The following is a 22,516-nucleotide window of genomic DNA, read 5'->3' as shown; positions in this document are numbered from 1 at the left end:
GTTCCAACCCCCATGCCATGGGCAGGGACACCTCACACTAAAACATGTTACCCAAGGCTCTGTCCAACCTGGCCTTGAACACAAATCCATTAAAAACCAGCTCTTATTGCTCCCCCACAGCTAAATTACTCATTTCCACTCTGATGGATTCTCAAATTAGCTATCATTAAAATATCTTTTTAGTTACAGAACTCCTTAATTCCATGTCCTCTACCTTACCACTCTGCCATGAACCTTCCTCTCCCCTCTGCCAACTGGAAAAATAAGCATTAAATTTGGGTCAATCTTTGACAGTCAAACAAGAGACCTAGGAAGAAAAAGGAAGTCCAGAGTATGGTGCTCACCTTGAGCTCCCCTCCTCCAAGTCCCAGCTCTTGTACCTCTTTCCTGATACTGATACTTATCGATGTTCTCTTCCATGTCATTCCCTTTAGCTGGGGCAGGTTCTCTACCTCCAGCCACCACATACAGAAGGAGCTTTTCTTCAGTGCACTCTCTAAAGTTCAGTTCCCACAGGTGAAGCAATGGTAACACAAAGCAGGAAGTTATGGAGACCTGGAAGAATCTCCTTACATTTTACAGTAACAGAAGAGTAACTGTAAATGACAGAACTTCATGGCTGCTCCCCACAACCCACCCAACACAGTCGCACTTCACAGAAGTCTGACCCAGGGGCAGAACCACTATTTCCTGACCCTCAACTTTAGCATATGCCATCAAAACTCAACCTCACTTCCCTGTTCCATGAAGTAGCTACCACTTAGCCAGCCCTGACATGGTAGGTGTCCTTTAACTTCAGAGCTAACAGCTTAGTGAAACTAGATTAGGATGAAGAAGGAAGAGTTTACACATCTGTGACATTATTTAAGAAAGTCCTCAGGCTCCTCTGTGTGAAAGTATGCTTCTACACCACACTTCAAAGAAACCGGGCACCATGAAAGGTGGAAGAAAACCTTGGGGCTTAAATAATTTTCCTTGCAGGCTCAACTCCCAGGCTAAACTGAATTGATCTTTCTTCTCTCCAGTGCAGACATGCTGAACTCTACAAAATCTTACCTGAAATACAGATTGAGAACAACCGCCACCCCTTTCCAATCTAAGGGCTCTTCCCAAAGGCCCCTTATTTTACAGCATTTTTGTGAAAACAAAGAGGGGCAGAATGAGTCTCCACCATTTTAGAAGCGTTGACTATCACTTTGGAGTTTGGTGTAATATTTCAGTGGTGCTTTAGGCATGTGGTTTATAAAGCACTTAGGGACCCATTAAATACCAAAATTTAAGGCTAAAGGCTGGCATGCTTAGGGCAGTGAGCTTTTAAATTTAAGAAAGGCTACAGAACTAAGAGGCCACTGAAGTGACAGCTGTCAGCACCACTCCGTCCTACATTCATGCACACTCAAAGAAGCCAGCATGCACTTAAAAGAGAGCACTCGTTACAACTTTCAGGCTATTTTCTAAATACTCTTTTCAAACTCCTTTCATACTTGGAGAAAGCCTTCCAGAAAACATCCACCCCTCTGCAAGCCTTGCATTTGTTACCTGATCCAGTTTTGTGCTCCTTTTTCTTCCTCCCAGCTCTAACAAGCATCCTTGCCCTTTTACAAGTTAAGGTCATTCAGAGGATCTGTACAAGCAAGTAGAACACAAGCTGGACTGGAGACCTTGAAAGGCTCATGCTTACCCTCACCTTTAATAGGGAGGCACCACCCACAGAGACAACACGTTATCCCGGCATGCACCGCTCCCTCCTGATCCCAATGGAAAGTAGCGCAAATCAAAAGAACCACTGCAAGTTGGAACCTGTTGTCTCCGCGGGTGGTACCCTGCATCTGTATTAGAGATGAAGGCAGCTGTAATCTCTTTGGGTTTATGCAAATGGATGCTGCTGCTCCAGCTCCTGGCTAGCTGCCAGGGTAAAAAAGGGAAAACAAAACCCACCCCTCATGTCAATATGAAGTTTGTGTAGATCAGGAAACCCAATTATTGGAATTTGCATAAAAAGCTAAACATCAAAACACAGTTGGCACGTTTCTTCTCAGGATGTGGGAAGGCCACAAATACAAATCTTATCTCTCAACCTAGCCATAATTTAAGCTTTGCTTTCTCTATTGTGGCTGTGAATTACAACCTTGCAATTTGAATATAAATAAGACCATTCAAGGTTTTCAGGAACTCTATCACATCATGGTTCTCATTTTCCACACACTTTTAAAACTGTTAACAGAAAGAATGAGCACTCAAATTACAGGAACAGTTGATGGGAATTCAGCCTTGGCCTTACAGCAAATGATTGAAGTCAGTCTGATGAAAACACACACCACTTCCTTGCTCCCTGAACAGCCCTACAAAGACCTGAGCCAGCATAATCCAGGGTTGCAGCACACCGTGGCACCGCAATAGCTGAAGCTGGCATCACCACTGATGGAATCAGAGTTCAGCTATGCTTGCTGACACTGCATTCTTCAGGCACCCATTCTGCATGTACAGAAGTCACCATCATGCCTGGAAACTGCAGGAAGGATCAGGTGCCTGTGCCTTAGTCCTCCCAATGGTGTGGCACTGGAACATGGATCTGCGATTGCCAGCTGAGGCACTGTGCTCTGTGCAGATGCATGGGACATGTTCCTCATTGCTGACATTGCTGTGGGGCAGTAGCTGCCAAAAGGGCTGGAGAAGGGTGAAGGACCTGTCTCCTCTCCCACATCTGCACCAGCCACACCAGCCAGTGTGCTCAAATGCTACATGTGCACACACCACTGCAGAGCAGAATCTCTTCAGAAAGCAAGAACAGTGAAAAGAAAAAAAAATAAATCACTCTACTCCAACCCTGCTGAACATATTCAAGAGTTACACATTGATTTTGATTTTAAAGGAGACAGAAAAAGTTAAAAATGGAGCATAGCTTGAAGAAATGCCCTAGAAGGATTTCTGCTGCCACTGAAGTTGTGCAACATGCTCAACTGGAGAGACTTATTTCCATGCAAGCAGCTTGGCATGAAATCCCACTGAAAGGCCTGTGGTTCCCTAACACTGTCATGACGTCATGGATCAGGATGTTTAGCACCATCAGCCCAGCACAGCTGGTGTCATGGTTGCCATTATACCATGAAACACTGAGTGGTTTTAAATGAAAAAGGTTTCCCCATTTGAAACTCTTAGATTTCTTCCATCTTATTCTGCAGACTCTTAAAGCCAGAGCAGTTCTGTAAAGCAGAGCATAGCTGATATTTAAGCAGAGCAGGAAATAGTGCTGCTTTAACTGAAAATAAATCTGTCAACAAGGAGGCACAGGGAGAGCCCCGCTTCAGACTTTTCAGGTTCTTATTAAAAAATATAAATTAAAGGCAACATTTTCACGTTACTTGCTACATCTGTTTGCTATTCCATTATAAATAAAAATACAGGGGCCTCCAATTCAGTGTTAGTTTGCTCAGAAAAGAATCAAAAAGTGCTTTTCATTTAATACTGCATTGTAATTGGTCTAGATCATATTGCTACTGGAAAAGGTCCACAAGAAATTAACCAAAGTCAAGCTGGGAAATTAAAAAGACCTTTGGCAGTGTACTACCTTTACCTTTCTAAAGCAAGTTCATGGAAGCATATCCCTGTTGCAGGAACCTTGCTGATCAGATCCAGCTCTTTACATTTTGCAGAGAGCTGGGAAACAAAAAAAAAAACCAAAAACACAAACCAACTTCTACATCCAGAGGCTAGGGGCATTCAGGCAGAGTTCAGTGCCACACTTCAAAAGAAATCTTCCAAAGAGTTAAGTAACTCCCCTGTCACCCTGTGCTCCTGCCAACCGTCCCACAGCATGCTTTACCTGGGACAGAAGAATCACAAGGTCCTTTAGGCAACAGAGACTGATACCCATTTTCTTAAACAAAAGCTTTATTAAATTCCCTGCTGCAGAACATGAGTCTTACAACACACAGGAAAACCACTATGTTCCTGCAGCATGCACCCAGTGCTGGTTCGGTGATGTGCAGTTTGCATAGCAGTGGTGTTTCAAGAGTAGTTAGCAAAAAGCAACTGCTGTTAGGGGCAAGAATTGCTGGCGAGTTCTCAGCTCCTTCGAAAATCTTCTCTCCACCTGTCTACAGTGCTCACCTACCAGGTGATAACTTCAGGTTCAGTGTTTAAGGGATGTGTAGGTTTTGACAGCTTTACCACATGCACAGTTGTGTACTAAGACTTATTACCATAAAGGCAGAGCCAGCTTTCTTGACAGCACGTGTAATATCAAGTTTTGTAGCTCCAAGAATGAGGCCAAAATAAAAGGTGAGAGACTGGAGACAGCTGAACACCTCAGGGTGAGTGACACACGGACACCCCACTGTGGAGCCGGGGACACAGTTCCAGCTACAGAGAGAAGGGAAACATACACAGGTGCTCAGGGCATAGAGATCACTTTGATGGATCAAGTAGGCCTGTGCTCAAGAGGCTGCAGCCGACATCCCCAAAGCAGCACAGCACTGCAGGTTCACTATCTGCTTACAATGTTCAGCCAAGGCACATCAGCTCTCTCTCTAAGCCTCCTCCCAGGCTCATGTACACACAGAGCATTCAGGGACTGCAGACCTCCCAGAGCATGGTGCAGACTTTGCTCCTGCTTCACTCAGCAGTCCTTGGAAATCGCCTGCAGCCTGTGTCTGAGTTGGGGGTTTAATTCCTGTGCCCTGCAACCAGCAAAAAGCATGCGCATATTCCACTATCTCAATCCAAATTTCCACACCAAACCATATGCCCATATGAAGAATTAGGAGTTCTCATGCCAGGAAGTTATTTCAAGTTGTGACATTCCACCTGTGTGATACTTTCACTCCTCCACCCCCAAGCTTTCACTGCAGAAGAATAACAGGTTTTTATTTAGCAGACAGGTTTTGAAAGTGAGAAGCCAAAGCATGTACCAGGGCTAAGGAGGCTGTGTCCTTACATATTTTGCCTCTTCAGTCATAAAAACACGTCACCCTTCATGTCTTCAACTGAAACATTCATATCCACTCCCTGCTCTCACCAAAAAACAACATCAGGAAAGAGTCTAAGCAAAGAGAAGAGTCTCATCATGGGAAAAGCTCAGCCTGCCAAGTCACCAAAGAGAAGACAGCACAGAACTTACTCCGTCCAAAGTTAGTCACACCAAAACAAGTGGGCAAACACAGGTCACCTAGTATTGGCAACTTCAGATTTTCAGTTGAAAAGATGAAATACCACAATCTGAGAACAAATGTCCATGGCAGGGTCTCTTGTGGAAGCAAGGGAAGGAATATGTAACTTAATTTCTTTCACTTGCCCTACCTTTCCACTGCCCCAGCAACTAGTGACTGGGGTTTGCTGTTAGCAGATGTGTTGGTTACATGCCCCAGGTAGATCTCTGTGACACTAGGGTCCTATATAAAGTCAGTTTTAAAAGACTTGCTTCTGAAAAACAGTTCTGTAGCCACAAGCATGAGGAGAAAAAAACAGAACTGCCTTGAGAACATGGGTAAGGTTAAAGAAACTGCCTGACTGCTGCTGTTGCAAGAGAAGCACCTGGGTGAAAAACAGTGGTGGCTGAATTTTAACCAAGACAAACAAGAGCAGCAAAGTGTGGGTGAACAAACTGGGACCTTTGCTGCACCATTCATCGAGGACATTTACTCTGCAGCTATGAAACAGCATAAAGACAGTTTCACTAAACAGTAACAGCAGAAACCTGCCATTTCTGGCTGGTTTAAAAGGTCATGTTCACAGCCCCAAGATCACGACAGCTTGGCCATTGTTACTCAGTTCAGCGGCAGTTAAAGAGCAAGGTCAGTAAAATAAAAACAAGAATAAGGTTAGATCATGCTGCTTGCCTGGTAAGTGCCTGCTAAAGACCATCCACACCAACAAGCTAAGAAAATAATTTAATTACTGGAGAAAAGACAGTCAAACAATTAGAATTTTATGCTTCTGAACACAAATTGGCACTTCACACAGCAGCCACTCCGGTGGCAGTCCAGTGACAGTAACACTGCTGTGCCAGCAAGAGGAAAAATGCCCTTACAGCAGTTTTCCAGAGGAAGGCATTTAACATGCACAGGGAGGGGTCAGGATTTAAGCATATGACCATAGCAGACTACCAGGAGTGAAAAACAGACCAAGACAGTCAGTTAAAAAAAAAAATCCCAACAGCTAAAGGAAATTTAAAAACAAACACACACACACTCAGCCTAACGCTGACGAGGAAATACACTGCGTTCAAAGCCTGCAGAAGGGAGCACAGTAGTTCTTCTGCATCCAAGAACAGGCATACATCACTCCTTACAAGACCAGGGCAAGGATATTCTCAAGCAGAAACCCAGCTGTTCAAATAATGTGAACAGCAGGACAGGGTTTTATCTATACTCCCCCAAAATGCAACACAAAAAACGACACACAGCAACAGAACTTAAATGACACTTACTCATGTACTCTATTGTCTCCATACAAGTCACTTAAGCCGAAGCTGACGTAGTGCCAGTGCTCAGGAACATTCAGTGCTGGGTTTCCCAGGTTTCTGTACATGCTAACGTAGTCCAGAGGGTCAGGTCCTCCCAGCCTGCATTAAGAGTAGAAAGACTTTTAGGTGAGGCCCTCAGTGACATGGTTTAGTGGTGGTTCTCACAGTCCTGCAGTAATGGCTGGACTTGATCTTAAAGGTCTTTTCCAACCTAGCTGATTCTATGATTCTTTAAGTTAATTCAAGACAAGTGGGAAGTCTCCACAGATGCTACAAAGGGCTGTACAAAGACCTGCTTTAAAACATAGCTAGTGACAAAAATGAAATTATCATGTTCAAGTTACCTCTAAAACAACAAAAATTGAGGAGAAAAGTTGGGTTAAGTCCAGAAAGCTTCAAGCACAGGAAGGCAAAGCGCATGTGTGCAACATACTACAATGTTTTTAATGTTAAAGCATAAAAACCTCTGGAAAATCGTATTAAAGCTTCCGCAAAACACAAAGAAAATTGGAAAATTATACTAGTAAAAGAGAAATAGCTGTATCTGCATTGCAAGCTCTTAATTCAGTCCAGAGACACATACCTCAAATAAAAAAAAACCAACAGTGATCTTATTCTTCAAAGCAGAATTTGAAATAGCTAAGTTTTGAAAGGAGTAATCCATATTTCTGAACACAGACGTGACAGTGAAGAGTGGAGGAGAAAAACACTGACTCAGAAAAATTAGTACCAGAACTTGTGAAACACGCTAGCTGCATTAATCAAGAACAAGTAAAAAGCATCACCGCACCCTCTGCTTCAACATTAGAATAGGTTCCTTAGAAGAACCTTACTTAAAAGTCAACATAGCACAGCTAGACGGAGTTAAGCAGCGATCACCTGCAGCCTCCCTTCCCACGACAATGAAACAAGGCTGGTGTGGCAGCAGAGAGCACAGCATCCTCCTCTTCACTTCTGCCAATGCAATGGTGGGTCAGCTCCCCACCAAAGGATGGGACATGCTTGACTGTTTTGCTCACTGTTCGCCTCGTCAATCATAGAACACCTACCACAAGCCCTTGCTCAATGGTCCAGCAAGAGGCCAGCCAGCACCAGGTTAAGCTGATGTTGTGGAGCACCTGCAAGAAGATGCTTTCCAGAGTGAGCTCTGAGGAAAGTTAATGCACAAGGGAACACGCTGAGTTTATTGCCTGCTGGGAAGATGGTGCCAGGAAGGGCCATGAGAACAGGCTTCCTTTTGCTTCCAGAAAGTGCCTACATACTCTACATGGATTTCTTGTGACAGTGGTAAACTATTAGATATCCTCTGCCCACCTTCTGCTGCCCAACATTATCAATCCTGTACAAAGTAATGTATCAGCTTGCATTAAAAGGTTTGTGGGTTTTCTCCATAACTGTGCTGTGCTGCCTCCCTCCTACTGCCACAGGGAAAAAAAGAAAAGCAGAGCAGCATTTTCTAACATGAGCGACTTTCCCCAGGACAGCTTCTCTGAAGTCACATAAGGCCACCAGGGTGGCTTGAGGCCAGCTCCAGCTTCCCAGTGCGTCAGTCAAGGATGCAGCCCAGAGTCAGTAAGCATACCATGCCCAGTAATGGCACAGAGGTCCATTGGCAAGGGTTAAGTCATACTGTGCAACCTTCTCACATGACAAGTAATATCTTTATGGTGTAAAAGGCAAACTAGTGAGTAAGAATGGGGAATTAGACCCTGGGATGGAGCAGAGTTTTACCATCAATGGCAGCCTGGGAAAACCTGTTCTCAAAGTCTAGCAACAGCTTTAAACACTGAAGAAAAAAGCAAGTCCTCCTCTGACATACCCCATCTCCACCTGTTCCATCTCACTGGCATCAGGTCACACTGGAGGCTGAGATCTCTGCCAGATACCCATTCAGGTGGCTACATTCAGACTGTGGCACCAACATCCTGGTCAGCATTCAGGCTCCCCATGGGAGTAACTCCCTGATCCATGATAGAAGCAGCCAAGTGGAATTCCAGCCAATACCCCAGCAACTCTAGCCAGGATAGTCACTTACCCCCAAAGAGTGGCAGTGAAAAGCAGCAGCCACACACAATTCTTACCTGACTGGGACAACTTAAGAACAAGGAAGGTCAGTACACTGACTACCACATCAATGTGAGGGATTAGCAAGCAGTCAGAGCAGATGTGTAAGATTTGCAATGAAAACACCTCCACGTGCTGAGCAACTAGGATCTTCCACACACATTAAACCTGCTTCCAAACTGGGTTTAATAATACCTTAGATATCAAACGATTCACACTGGAACACTGTCGACACAGGCACTTCGACACTGACAACACACAAGACAAACCCTTATACTGCCCTTTTTCAGGACAGGAACTGGTACCTTTACCCTGTCCCAGTAGCAGGTTAGTTAGCTAAGCTAACTAGTTGAGCAGCGCTAATGCCTCTGCGGTACATCCTCCCGCCCACAGCCACTGTTGTAGGGTTCGACCTTGTATCACAATCTACTTATCAGTACACACGCTCACACAAAGAGCTGGAAGCGTTGGAGGATTTTATTAGGAAGAACCCAACTTCAAAGCCAGAGGTACAGTACAAATTTGTTACACTTCTATTCACAGAGCTATTCAGGAGCAAGAAGAGCAGCCTCGGGGGAAACTGGTATTTGCATCTGCACCAACAGCCTTCTTTTGACTGATGTGAAGAGCACTCTGAACTTTTGGTGGAAGGAGAAACCCAAAGTGGGCAAAGAGGAAACAGCTCCACAATAGGGGAAAAAAATAAATAGAAAATTCCCAGTCCATTCACCCTGGAAAATCCTTGGTGGATTGTTTGCAGTTGCTTCCCAGCAGTTGACAACAGGACTGTTTTTCAAAGCTACCTTTTGACAACCCTTCAGAAGTAGTCTGTGATCCCCAAGTGGCTGCAGACCACAGGTCAATACACTGGTTTTTGAGTACATGGCCTAAATCCAAGACAGCTGATGAAAAAACCAACTGTCCAGCCCAAATTCTGCCTATCTGAAAAACCTATCCCAAAGCAAAGTACAGATCTGGGTTTTTTCACCAGCAATGCTATGCATAAAAGTATTTCACTTAGAGATACTCAACCATGTTTTAAAAAATAAAAGTAGGTACTGGATATCAACAGAGAGAAACTCCTCCTCAGTGCATGACCTTTATAAATGCAGCCAGGAACTCTTCCAAGAAGTTCTGATTGCAATCACAAACTCTCTCCCAAGATATGCAAATAGCATTTAGAAAAAGAGTAGTTCCATGAAATAACCAACACAGCTATACCCCTTCGTTTAACAGGTACGTGCTTCTGCAGATCCTGCACTGTTAAGAAGTGAGGATCTGCTCTGCTGTGCAAGCCAAAGAATAGAACTTCAGCTCCCTGAACAAAAAGAACTGCTGTTAACCATAGAGAAACTGATACGTATAATTAAAAGCTGATTAGTGTTACAATATTTCTCCTAAGGCAGAGAATTTTTCTCAACAATTTCCTCTTCTAACCTAAACCAACTAATAGCTGGCAGCCCAGGCAGAGGAAAACAGGCTCACAGAGAGCAAGCGGTGGCAGAAGTCTTTTTACCAGACTTAACAAAACCAAGCTCCAAATTTCACCTAACAAAGGGAGAGAGAGTACCTGCAGTGTCCATGTAAGGCTCCACCTCTCACAAGAATTTCCTGTGCAGGACAGCAGGAAGAACCTCACTTCTGATTTCTACAAGTGAAGCTCTTAGCTCTTGCTTCCAGCTGAGCTGCCAGTCGGAAGAACTGCTAAGTGGAAAATGCCAGGATAAACAGCCTCCACACTGCTTCTTCCTTGCAGCTGCCCATCACTGCCAATTGCAGTTTTGTTAGTGTTTGAGCTCTAAGTGCAATGAAGCCCTAATCAACCCCTTAAGCAAACAAGCAGCAAGGTTTCTTCCCAAACCAGGGTCTCTGCCATTCTTTGTTACAGACCTAAATCTCCTTCCATGCCACACAAACCTCACATCAATTTAGTCAATATTATTTCAAGCAGTTGAAAGAAGAGAAGTAGTGACTCCCCAATCAAGGTGACTGGAAACTCATCAAGCTTGAATATCAAGGATTAGAAACAGGTGCAAACCCAGAGCAATAGGATCCCCACCACCAAAGTACTGCAGTACTGACCCACACAGATGATTAAGAAACTGTATTTTGAGGTCTCAGATTTACAACATCTTATCTCATCCCACTGTTAAAGTCAAAAAAAACCCTAAGCAATAAGGGCTAACAGACATATTTCTTGCCAGAATCACATAAAACACTCCTTTGGAAAACAAGCACCCTAGCTTGACTTATTCTATTGCTTGATGTTATTCTGCTGTTGCTTAGATAAGAGACATACAGGTTGAAGTGAACTGTAAATAAAGAAGCTGAGCATTTACTAAACTTTTTCCAACTGCTGGAGTAGGGACTGGCCAATGTCAGGCACAGCAAATGCTCAGGGTGACCTGATTATGGTCCTCAGGCCCAGAACAGGGGGCTGGGCAGAACGGCAATGGTAGAAAGCAAAAGAAAATGCTCTTTGCACAGGACTAGACGCCAGACACTTATCTAGATAGCTAAACATCCAAGTGCTTCCTTCATGCCACTGTCTCACATAAACAACTGCTGTTACTGGTGTCAGACACTGTGTCAGCAGAGATGGTGAGCAGCAGATTCGCAGTCTGCGGTAACACATGGCTGCGCAAGGGCAAGAGAAGCTGGCTCTGCCCCATGGGTTTTATGGGTACATGCACAGCACACATCTGGTTTTGAGGCTGGAACGCAGGTTCACTTCTGGTCAGCACTGGCCATACTCTAACTTCAAGCACAGGGCCAAAAGACAGAGCTCATACCTCCTGTCCAGGCAGACAAACTCCAGCCCCATGCTCTCTGTGGGAACCCTTCCACTGGAGTAACACACACTACATTTTCCCATGACCTGCCCCAGCCGAGGCCCTCATCAGCCATCTCTCAGCAAAACTACAAATCATCCCCAAAAGCCCAACGCATCCTGCTGTCTTCAGAGCATCCCTCCCTAGACCCTTTCTCCTACTGCCAATGCACCCTGGCCAGGACACCCCCCCAAATACACCTCCCAGGCGCCCAACTGTATCCCCAGTGCCTCCTCCCCCAGACACATTGCACAGCTGCAAACCTCCTGCATCACACCCCATACTCAGCACGTAACCCCTACTCACTCTCCCCTTGCTGCAAACCTCCACAGGCCCACCGCCTCACCCCCCTCCACCCCATGCAGCATCCCTAGCCCCACGGCTCCCTCCATGCCTCTACCGATTCCCCTCTCCTCCCTCGCTCCCCCCAGACCCTCTCCAACCCCACACAAGGACCCAACCTTGCTCACCCCAAGACCCCCGGGCCCACCGCTCCCCAGAGAGCCACACAAGGCCTCAAGCCCCACTGCTTCCCCCCACAGCCCCACACAAGGCCCCTGGCCCCCTCCAGGCCGCAGCTCCGGCCGCCTCACCAGTACTTGAGGATGGCGGTGACCTGGAGTGGGTTGGGCTGGTCGGGGTAAAGACGGCGGCACTCGCCGTAGATACCGTGCAGTCCCGGCGGGAACAGCGACGGAAAGGAGCCGGACCCGGACCCCGAGCCTGAACCGGGGCCGCCCGCGGGGGGACCCCCGCCAGGCCGCACGCCCTCCATGTCCCGGGGACGGCGCAGCGGCTGGTCACGGCCTGCTCGACTCTGCTCGGCTTAACTCAGCTCCGCTCAACTCAACTCAGTCCCACTCCACTCCCGCCCCGACGCGCACCCGGCCCGGCCCAAGCGGCGCTGCGCGGCGCGGCGCTGCGGGAGGAGAGGGCGGGACCGGCTGCCCTGGCGACGGTGACTGACGGGGCGGCTCCACCAATGGCGGGGCGCGGCGCGGAGGTCGGCCGCGCCTCTTCCCCCTCCTTCCACGCCACGCCGCCAGCGCGCCCTCTAGCGGTGGCCGCGGTGCACCGCGTGGAGCGGGACGAGGGGCCCCGTGAGGTACCGGGGGGAGCGCGGCGGCCGGGAGCGGTGAGGTGAGCAGGGTCCCGGCCCTGTCGAGACCCGGGTTACATCAGGGCAGCCCCCTGGCTGCAGCCATCCCGGCCTCGGCTTGCAGCCTGCGCCAGTATTACCTGACAAAGTGAGGGTGTGAATTGCAGCGGTTCAGGAGCTGCTTCTGCTGGATTCCATCTCTTCTGTGCAGCATGGCCAGGGACACAGCTGGGGTGAAGCTTAGCACTGCTCTCCGTGGGGTGTGGGACCAGGGCTGATCTCCAAGACGTGTTCAGCTAATAGCCTTATTTACTGCTGCTTTTACAGCTTTTGTTACGGCTACCGTTACACCTCCAGTCCTCACAGTGCCTTTTTCTCTCCGTGTACCCTTCTGTATGTGCAGGTACCTCAGAGGAAGCTGTCAAGGGCTGTCTGATCAAGGATCTTGGCCGGTGTACTAACACTGAAGATCTGGCTCATTCCTGAGTTGCAGCTACATCTGTGGTCCTGCAAAGCTTTGTACGTATGTGTGAGCTGACATGCTCAGTAGTCCTGCACATTGTTGCTAGAGCAGCATCCTGCTTTTTAATCATCATAGAGAAAAATGAGCCACAAAGCGCTGAGATGATAGGATGAGTGCTCCTGCTTTGTTGCATCTCTCATTTAAATAGCTGAGAGCTTATTCTAATATTCACAATGTACCTTTTAGGGGATTGCATACAGTCGAGAAGGTGGCAAGCAGACAAATGACTATCTGCTAAGAAAGGAGGTAAGCAGCTGGTATCCTTGTGAATCACTGCTTCCCCCAGTGAACAGTATTTCACTTATCCTGTTACTGTGATACTACTTTATGTGACATCTGCCTGAGAAGTCAATTACGGTCAGCTGAGAAGGTAAATAAAACAGAATTATGTGTGAAATGCTGTGTGGGCTTAATAAGTACATTGTGAGTTTCTCCTGGCATTTACTGTGGTGATACAATGCTAATCTTGAAATAATTTAAAACTCCTCCATCCTGGCTATCTATAAAAAGCCTTTTACACTATGTGAGAATCACAAAGATAAATACCTGAGATGAGATTGTTTGCTTGGGCTAAAGCAGAAACTATAGAATAAAAGCCCCAGTGTCCATAGGAAAGATACAGTAAGAGGGAGATGGGTTCTGAATTGGCTTCCACGTGCACTTACAGTGCTGACCTTCACTTTAACTGGTTTCAAGACCCAGTGTCTTGCTCAGAGTTTCGAGTGAACATGTCATTTGAGTGTCTTTGTCAGTCACTGATTATTCAAAGTGCTTTTAGAACACAAGTTTGGGTTGGAAGGCACCTTGAAGCTCATGGAGTTCTAACCCCCTGCCACAGACAGGGACACCTTCCACGAGACAAGGTTGCTCCAAGCCCCGTCCAACCTGGCCTTGAATGCTGCCAGGGTTGGGTCAGCCACAGCTTCTCTGGGCAAGTCAGCCAGACAGCTTCCCATTGTTGCTTTACATGTAGCAAATGGAAACCAAAAGGTAACACATTGTTTGGTACCACAATGCCTCTTGTGTGTGGTGGTGTGCTGCTGATTCGTTTCTGGTTGCTATGCCTCAGAAAGTACAGAGAAGGGAGGAGATGCTTGGAGGTAACAGATATGTCATGACCGGCAGCTTGTAGAGATAACCCCATGAAATGATGGACAGCAAAATGCTGCCATTAGCATAGATTCCCTCTACAAAAGGTGATGGGATCAGTTTCTCTCAATTCCCATAAAAAAAAAATAGGGGAAATCCCAATCCATTAAACTGTAAATCATGCATCTGGAACGCAGTGGGATTTGGTAGAGGTGCACGGCTCCCCCTGCACGCAGCGCTCGGGCCTCACGCCGAAAACCCCATTCCTCTCCCCGTTGTCCCGCACTACAGCTCCCGGCACCCCCGCTCCTTCCCGTCGGGCGCCGCGCAGGCCCCGGACTACACTTCCCAGCGGCACCGCCGCCGCAGGAATACATCGCCCAGGCGGCCCCGCGCCGCCGTTCCGCGCGTGCGCCGCCGAGGGCTGGGCTGTTGCTCCCTGACGGGCGGCTGCGGCGGGTCCTCGCCATGGAGTCCTACGACGTGATAGCGAACCAGCCCGTCGTGATAGACAACGTGAGTGCGGGCGGCCAGGCGCCCCGGGAGCGGGGAGGGCGGGAAGGGCCGGCGGGGCGCAATCCCTTTGTCATGGGGGATGGCCGCGCCCCGCCCGCCACCACCATTACCCCCCCCATTCTCCCGCCGGCCTGGCCGCCGCCTCGGGCCTTCGTACAGCGCCGTACGCTGCGTCCTCGCAGGCCGCCGCCGGGGCGGGGCGCCGCGGCTCGGCGCACCGCGATTGGCTGAGGTGCGTGTTTGTCACCCGCCGGAGGGCCGCTGCCCCTCGCCGGTGGGGAGCAGCCCCCGTCGCCGCCGAGGTGTGTGGTGGCGGGGCGCGGCGGCCCCATTGGCTGTGGCGCTGTCAGTCAGCGGGGCGGGGGGGGGCCAGCCCTGCGTTACCTGCCCGGTACCTGTGTTCATTGGCAGCCCGGGGCCGCCCGTGAGGCGCGGCTGCATCCCGGCCGGGCGGCCCCGCCTGGTGGCGAGGGACAATGAGGGCTGGTGGGCCCGGTTTGGGCCGCGCTGCCCCCTCCTCCCTGAGGGACCGGGCTGGAGGCGATGCTCTGCACCAGCGCCCCAGCACCAGCCACCTCCCCCCGGCGCTGATCACAGCAAGAGAGTGCTGGCACCCATGGCGTGGATCCCGCGCGGAATCCTGCAGGAGCAGAGCTCCAGAAGGAGCCGCGCTCAGCATGGGTTGCATCAGCTGTAATCTGACAGTGGGGTGTGGCGTTGCAGATGGCTGCTCCCAACTGATAATGCTTCTCGTGAGCTCAAAGCAGACCTTCAACCTGTGTGGGTAATGGCTCGGCTGGAGAGGAACAGTAGTTACTGCATGTCCTGGTGAGGTACTTCTGGGTCCAGCTCTGAGTAGCTGCATCCATGTTGGGGTCTCAAGAGAAAGGACCATCCAGGAAGGGGTGGGAGGGCATATCTTGGACACTGCCTCCGTATAGTGAGTCACAGATTGATGCTCCTCCCTTCTGACTTCTACTGCCAGTGATTCAGATTTTGTTGTCTCGAAGGGTCAGTGCTGTGCTCACTTTTTTTCTCCAAATCTTAATTTCTGCTGAATCTTTTTGCCATACAACGTGTGGACTTGCTAGCCTAGCACTTCTCAACCTATTCCCTTTATTCCCCATAGGCTGAATGATTGTAGGTCTTCTCAGATCAAGCCAGTTATTTTTCTGACCCCTTCTTTATTATCAATCCCAATTGACTCTCTATATCTTTGAGTTCTCTGACACAGTTTTGTTTTTGTTTTTCTCCCCTGGAACTACAGCAGAGAGATTTAGTTAGACATTGAAAGAAAATACCTAATGGAGAGGGAGATTAAGCAGTAAAATTGACCACATGGAAATAAACGTTATCTTCTGTATTGGAGACATTAAAGAATACGTTGATTGCTTTTAGAGATGACTGGAATAGTGCTGGAATGACCCTGCTGCACTGTCAAGTGATGAGCTAATCATTAAAGTTACTTCCAGGCGCGCTGGTACTGTTGAGGATAAGTTTGTTGTTCTGCAGTCATATAATAGCAGCCTATATCCAATTTCAGCATGTCCTTCTGTTATTTAACACAGCAGTTGCACCCCTGCTTCGACCTGAAGAAGGCTCTTGTGCCAGCAACTGACTCTGTTTTTTCTCTCATTTTATCAGCTTGTCTTATAAAAGCTAATTCTTCTTGCCTGATAAATGAGTTTCCCCCCTTCCCGTCCCTGTAGAAGAAGCAGAATGAAGCAGTTGTTGTGACATCTGCCTTGAGCACTGGCAGGCTGTCAGTGAGGAGCCTTGTGGTGACGCTGCATTTTTGGTACTCTCTGGAGTTCAGGCAGGATGGGAAGTGGAGCTGCACAGAGCAGGTACCGCTGTTCCTGTTGCCTCATTACAGCTGTACCTCAGAGAGTTGCAGGCACTTTTGCAGGGCTGAATGTTTTCCCATCTCATGTGTTGGAGGTTGTGAAGGGGGAAATAAGATACTGAGCTGGTGAGTGAACCAGAATCCCCCTGTCTGAGCCCTGCTCTAGCATCTCAGTGTGTTCCAAAAGGATGTTAAAGTATAAAGCTAAAAACTCAAGAAGGGCTTTTTCCTCTTACCAAACAGTATGCTCAGCTGCATGTTTTCAGCAGGGAGAGTTCTGTAATATACAGTGAGAGGCTGGAGCTGTGCCTCAACACAACCTTAATACTCTTCATTGTCTAATAAGTAATTTCTAAGAGTTGTGTTCCCATCTTGCACTGCATCAAGAACTCTCTGAAATAAACTCTCTGGAAGCCCTGATGAACATAATGCACATGTAAATAGATGGTATGGTTCAGCTGTGTCCTAAGCAAGTCCAAATTCCTTGACCTCCATGGAATTGTCTCTGTTTACATAAAAGAGGATAAAAGATGGCTTTGTAGTCTATGTGGTGGTGTTTTAAACAGCTGAGCTGTCATTAAGGGCCATTGTCTTTGGTTTGTGCTTGATCTTATAAAATGTGTATCTAATAAAACAGTTTTACAACAATATGAAACATACACTCTCCATGACAAGTGCTACAAAGCAGATTGACTCTTGGTGGTTTCCATTTATATTTGGGTCCTAAATGCTCCAAGATGAATGAGTCAATAAGTGACTGGCGACAGAGCTAACGGAAGAGGCATGTACAGTTACTTCAAGGTACTTGGGAGACTTTTTCATGAGATTATCTTCCTTGACCTTTACATTTGACATGTAGTTTTTCTTTCTTCTATTCCAAACAGAATGGGATGAAAGCCCAGCCAGGATGGTTACTGGTGGAAGGATTTAATCTTTATTTTTTTTAAAAGGTTTTAATAAATCAGAGCTTGTAGCAGAAGGGAGGATGCATGGGTTTTTTGCTTATTTGAAACAAAGATTAAAATCTCCAAGTTTTTACTTTAAACCTTCTGAATGAGCCAGGATTACTTAGAAGTTTAAACCTTTTCCTTTCATTGCACAGGAATCTGAGTGGTCTATAATAAACAGATATACTCAGTGCACACATAGCTTCAAAGAAGTAAAATGTTTTCAAGAAAAATGGAATAGGTCAGAAAGTGCTGTCAGGTCTTTGTATTGCGGAGATAGCAAACAGCTGTGCTTGGTGTGCACTTGGAAGCACAGCTCTGTTGAAATCTCATCCTACGGCACATTCAAAACAGTCATTCCTCTTTGGCTCCAGCTAAGAGTTCTGAGCTACCCACATATTTGGTTAACTTTGAACCTTGATATGTAAACCTTAAAATGCAGAACTTTCTGGGAGTCTCACCAGGACATAGTGGGTGATTTTAAGCCTGGTATAAGGAAGTTTCAGTCTCTACATTAAAACAGGAGCATCACTGTTACGCTGAAACCACTTCCCAGCAGCAGACTGTGCTGGCAGCGGGAGCAGTCATTATCTTCAATAAAATAGTCAATAAGCACAATATTCTGATGTGGTTCTGGTACTGCTTTTGATTCAGCTTTTTTTTCTACAAGACTTGACAAAGGATGGTATTATTTCCTAGGTGTAGAGTTGTTTATAAGGAAAATAAAAATAGTGGGTTTGTTCTTTGCTTTGCTTTGACGTGAGTAGCCGGAAGAGTCTGTCTAAAGGGAAGTCTTTTAAACACTTCACAGCCCACTTTGTCACAGTGCAGACCTTGGGATGAAACTGGAGTGAAGTCCTGCTTGCCTAGAGGGAGTAGTCCTGCCCAGGTGCCAGCTTGGATGTGTTCCTTGAGCCAGCCTGGCTGCAGGTGTTGGTCAGGAGACAAGGATTCAAGCAATCTACCTTCTATATGTTTTATAACTAGCTAGGTTTGGTTTGCAGGGTGTTCCTGATCTCATCTCCTATGGATGCACCCTTGCAAACCTGATACTGGCAGGTTTAAGGCATGAGTGCCCTGGTAGCAGAGCACAATCCTATGTGCAAAGCCTGGCACCTTGTTTGAAATTGCTGATAAAATAGCTTGGGAATAAGGCACTGAGCTGTGAACTGGAGAGGCTGGGGCTGCCCTGCATTCCTTTCTGCTGAGCCTGCTCTGGCTGGTAACCTCCGGCAGCCCGAGCAACTCATTTGGCCTCAGCCTCCAAGAGAAAGCTGTGATGCTGACCTATGCAGAGGTGGTGGGAAGAAGAAAGCAATGGAAGAGCTGAGTTGTTACTCATTTTGAAATGCTCTGGAGCAGCCAGAATGACTTTTTGGCCTCAAAAACAGAGCAGTTCTGCTGTAGAGCCCTTGAGAGTGAACAGTCACTTCACAGGTCATGGGTTTCAATGCAAGCTCCCATGCTTTGCTCCCAGTATGTGATAAAGTGGAACTGCTCCTCTTTCTGCACAGAGTTTGCTCCCATACTAGTCTGGGATTACCAGTGTGGTTTATCCAAAGGGATGCTATGAAAATCCACTCCTTGGCAAACTTGGGTATTCCTGCAAGCTGCTCTTTGTTTTGAGATGTCATTTCTTATACAGGGAGAGGAAATGGAGGAGGGGAAGGAGTCAGCACAGATCCAAGTTGATGATGGAGTTCCCAGGATGCTTCCGGATGACACTGACGGGATGGGAGGTGTAGGGCCAGATGCCCGGCACTGACTCCCTGCCAGGGCCTCCCTGTGGCTGGTTTTGTCCACTCTGTGTTTGCTGCTTTCAGTGTTGCAGAAGGCTTTTTGGATCCGTGCCGTTCTGACTGCCATACTCAATCTCTTCTTCCTTGTCCCTTCTAAATAAGCCGTATCCTGTCAGCCGCTCTTCCTGCCTGCAGCCTTTTCTCTTGGAGCCTGACTGGCACCTTTGTTCTTCCCACATCCTAGTGTGGGTTTGTTTCCAGTGTCTTTTCTGACCACATTTCTGTGACCTGCCTCCTTAGTGTTAGCTAGTTTATCCACCACCTGATCTTCTTTTCCCTAGTCTCCACTCCACTGTTTCACACGGTCCTTTCCTACCCCTCTTCTGACTTTATCCACCCTCCCTCCATCCTTTCTGATTTTCTTCTGAGAGGCCTACAGCCTTCCTCCTCCTCCTTTTAGCAGGGTTAGCCTCTTGCCTCCCTAGCAATAGCACTGGGTAGAAAAACACTTTGTACAGAGCAGCATTTAGGTGTGCATGTGAAGCAGGACCAGGATGCCCCTGGGTGTTTGCCCATGTGTGATGTGTCACTGCCAAGGAAGGTGCCAGTTACTCCCCTTTTGTGGCCCTGCTGGCACCTTCCCATGCCCAGTCCTGCTTGGAGAATCAGTCTGTGGGGAGCTTTATTCCTAGTAAAAAAGAGAAGATCTATCAGTGCTGATGTACTTTGCTGCTCCTTTAAAACTTGTGAAGATGGCTGAATGAATGACAAACTCATGTATTTATCTGTTGCTCCTACAGGGTTCGGGTGTGATTAAAGCAGGTTTTGCAGGCGATCAAATACCGAAATACTGCTTTCCAAACTAGTAAGTATTCTGCTGGTCTTGTTAGTTTCTTAGTGGCTTGTACCAATTGTCTGATACATAGAGGGGAAGAATGGTCTGATTTCATCACTGGAGAAATGAATTATTCTATTTCTGCCTGCTGCACAGAAGCATCAGGGAAATGTGACTCTGCTGCTAAGCACTTTGAGATTTTTCCAGTGGGAACACACCATAAAAGATGACTTACCACTTTGTCAGGCTCAACATCCAACCAGAGATGTAGGATCTTTCTTAGACTTGAGACATGAGGAAAAGAACTGTCAAAAAGATGAAGCTGGGACAAGAGGTGTGAAGACCTCTCTACATTCCTGGTGTGCGATCTGATGCCTTGATTACTGCCACACTTCCTTGGAAGTTTTCTGAGAGTTTTAATAGAAGGAGGACTGCTGGATCAGGAAAACTCATAGTCACTGGAGTGGGTTTTGATGAGTATACCTGTGTTCTGTACGATGAGGTGGGGTATGGGACTATGAGAGTCTGGTCTGAGAAACCTACCTGGGTTGGGCAACACCATGTGGATCTATGGGTTCAGACCATTGCTCAGTGTAGCTGTGCTCACCCCAGTTACTGCTGAATAAAGGAGTCCTGAATCACCAGGGAGAGTGTGGGCAGACTCAGCAATGTGTCCTGCCAATTCAGAACTGTCTACAATCTGTTCCGTTCACCTCTGATTCTTGGATTAGCACAGAGCAAACTTGGGTCTGTCCGCACCTTCCAGTGCCCATGCACTCACCCGTTGTTTTAAACGTACTGATTAGGACAGAGGAACACAAAGTAATTAATCCTTGGGTGCATCTGAGCTCACTCTCTAGAAGTGTTTATACTCTTGCCTCTGTTCCAGTGTGGGCAGACCAAAGCACGTTCGTGTTATGGCTGGTGCTTTAGAAGGGGACATTTTCATTGGTCCAAAAGCAGAGGTAAGAAACTTATATACTGCATTTCTCCATACATCCCAGTATGCTGCTGTAAGAAGAAGCTGTAGCAGTTGTACTTGAAAGTGCTGTGGTTCCTTGGTATCAGTATATAGATCTGAAGAACAGAATGGATTGTCACTTTTAAGCATGTCCAAGATAGAGTGGGAAGCTCCATAAAATCCTTGCGCCAACCTGCTGATCACAGACCTTTCTCCCAAGTCCTTCTATATCTCTCCTTTTTCCCTAGGCTACTTCTAGGTCTGTGTAGTTACATCCCCATCTTTTTGACAGGGAACTTTAGCAATGGACCTACTTGGTTGCCTTTTATTTCCCTGACGTGGGCAAGAAGCTTGCTTTCCATAGTCCTGCGTTTTCAGCGTCTAAGTCGTATGGTCTCACATTTCTCGTGAGCCCTCCAAACTGCATTCCCTGTTATGTTTTGCCACCCTGTTTTATATCATAACTGAGCTGGTAGGACAAAAATACCATTTGATAGGTGCCTGTATGTTATCTTGAAAAGTGTTAAAATGGAATGTGCTCTACAGATGCCAGACTTGGTATAAAAAGGCCTTGTTTAATCTTGTGAATGCTTCTTTGGGAGAGATGTTTGTGATCAATGTTTGGGTTTTGCCTTATATGCTAGAGATAAGTTGTCTTTTAGTGGAATAAAAAGTGAGTTAGTCATAGTGATCGGAAATGTGCATACCTGTCAGACTCAAACAATCACTCTTGTGTTTTCTCAGGAGCACAGAGGTCTCCTCTCGATCCGTTACCCTATGGAGCATGGCATAGTGAAAGATTGGAATGACATGGAGCGCATTTGGCAGTATGTGTATTCAAAAGACCAGCTTCAGACATTCTCAGAGGAGGTAAGATACCTCATTATGGATGGCATGGATGTCATTCAGTGTGTGTGTAACACCAGGACCTTGGAACTCCAGGAAAGATACGGGACTTTTCCTTTTCTCTTCTTTCTAAGTGTGTCTGTTAAAACTGCATTCTTTCACCTCTAGGGAGATCCTGCATGAGAAGTGTCCAAGCAGAATTCCTCCCCAGATCTAATGTTCTGGCATGATGGAAAATCTGACTTTCAGCATTTGTTATTCACACTCTCCCTTATGATTCTGCTTTAGGCCAAGTGCTTCTAACTTTTCCTGTTCTGCCTGCACATCAGGCGTATCCACTCAGCTATGACATGAGTTGAAGTGAGGGAGGAGAAAACCACAATCCTGTGGTCTGGAAAGAGCTGACCAAAAAATTACTAAATGACTGAGAGTGATAGGTTGTATAAGTGGAGCAGGAATATTTCTGCCTGCTCGTGGTACGACCATACGCCTTCACCCTTAGAGGATTGTGTGTATTTTGGCTAACTTGGCTGACTTCTGGCACTGAGAGTCATCTTGTTCATTCTTCATGGAGCAGGGTTGCTCACAGAACAGATTTCCTAGTGCTTCTTCATATCTAGACCAGAACCCTGCTGGTCTTCCAGCTCAATAGAGGTTATTCACAGTCTAATACAGCTCAGTAGTTGAAGTTATTCCTTTCTGCCTGTCCTCTTGCACAAGTGAACAAATAAGCAGAAATTTTTAGGAACACATGCTC

The 22,516-nt window shown here is 47.0% G+C and overlaps 3 protein-coding genes across 6 annotated transcripts in view; 2 read left to right on the top strand and 1 right to left on the bottom strand.

Annotated features, from left to right (window-relative positions):
- The window catches only part of SUFU (SUFU negative regulator of hedgehog signaling), an 89,492-nt gene extending 77,230 nt beyond the window's left edge, over positions 1-12,262 (bottom strand). Inside the window, exons 1-2 of one of the 4 annotated variants that reach the window (XM_062601854.1) lie at positions 11,952-12,262; positions 6,428-6,562 (exon numbers count right to left, since the gene is read on the bottom strand). In XM_062601854.1, the coding sequence (XP_062457838.1) occupies positions 6,428-6,562; positions 11,952-12,133 (317 nt within the window). In that variant the 5' untranslated portion in view covers positions 12,134-12,262. Of the gene's footprint in view, positions 1-6,427; positions 6,563-7,512; positions 10,912-11,951 lie in introns of those variants that run through there. The other 3 variants (XM_062601852.1, XM_062601853.1, XM_062601855.1) reach the window with 3 other exon arrangements.
- CUNH10orf95 (chromosome unknown C10orf95 homolog) overlaps positions 1-22,516 on the top strand; it is a 174,958-nt gene that overhangs the window by 118,708 nt on the left and 33,734 nt on the right. The gene's annotated exons all lie outside the window — the stretch shown is intronic.
- ACTR1A (actin related protein 1A) overlaps positions 14,426-22,516 on the top strand; it is a 14,226-nt gene continuing 6,135 nt past the window's right edge. Inside the window, exons 1-4 of the mRNA XM_062601941.1 lie at positions 14,426-14,585; positions 19,918-19,982; positions 20,842-20,917; positions 21,658-21,783. Of these exons, the coding sequence (XP_062457925.1) occupies positions 14,538-14,585; positions 19,918-19,982; positions 20,842-20,917; positions 21,658-21,783 (315 nt within the window). The 5' untranslated portion in view covers positions 14,426-14,537. The remainder of the gene's footprint in view (positions 14,586-19,917; positions 19,983-20,841; positions 20,918-21,657; positions 21,784-22,516) is intronic.

The sequence above is a fragment of the Pezoporus occidentalis genome, unplaced genomic scaffold (genome assembly GCF_034315485.1).
Source record: "Pezoporus occidentalis ecotype Australia unplaced genomic scaffold, CSIRO_AGI_Poc_V1 ctg73, whole genome shotgun sequence".
Taxonomy (NCBI): Eukaryota; Metazoa; Chordata; class Aves; order Psittaciformes; family Psittacidae; genus Pezoporus; species Pezoporus occidentalis.
This window is presented reverse-complemented; position numbering and strand designations above follow the sequence as displayed.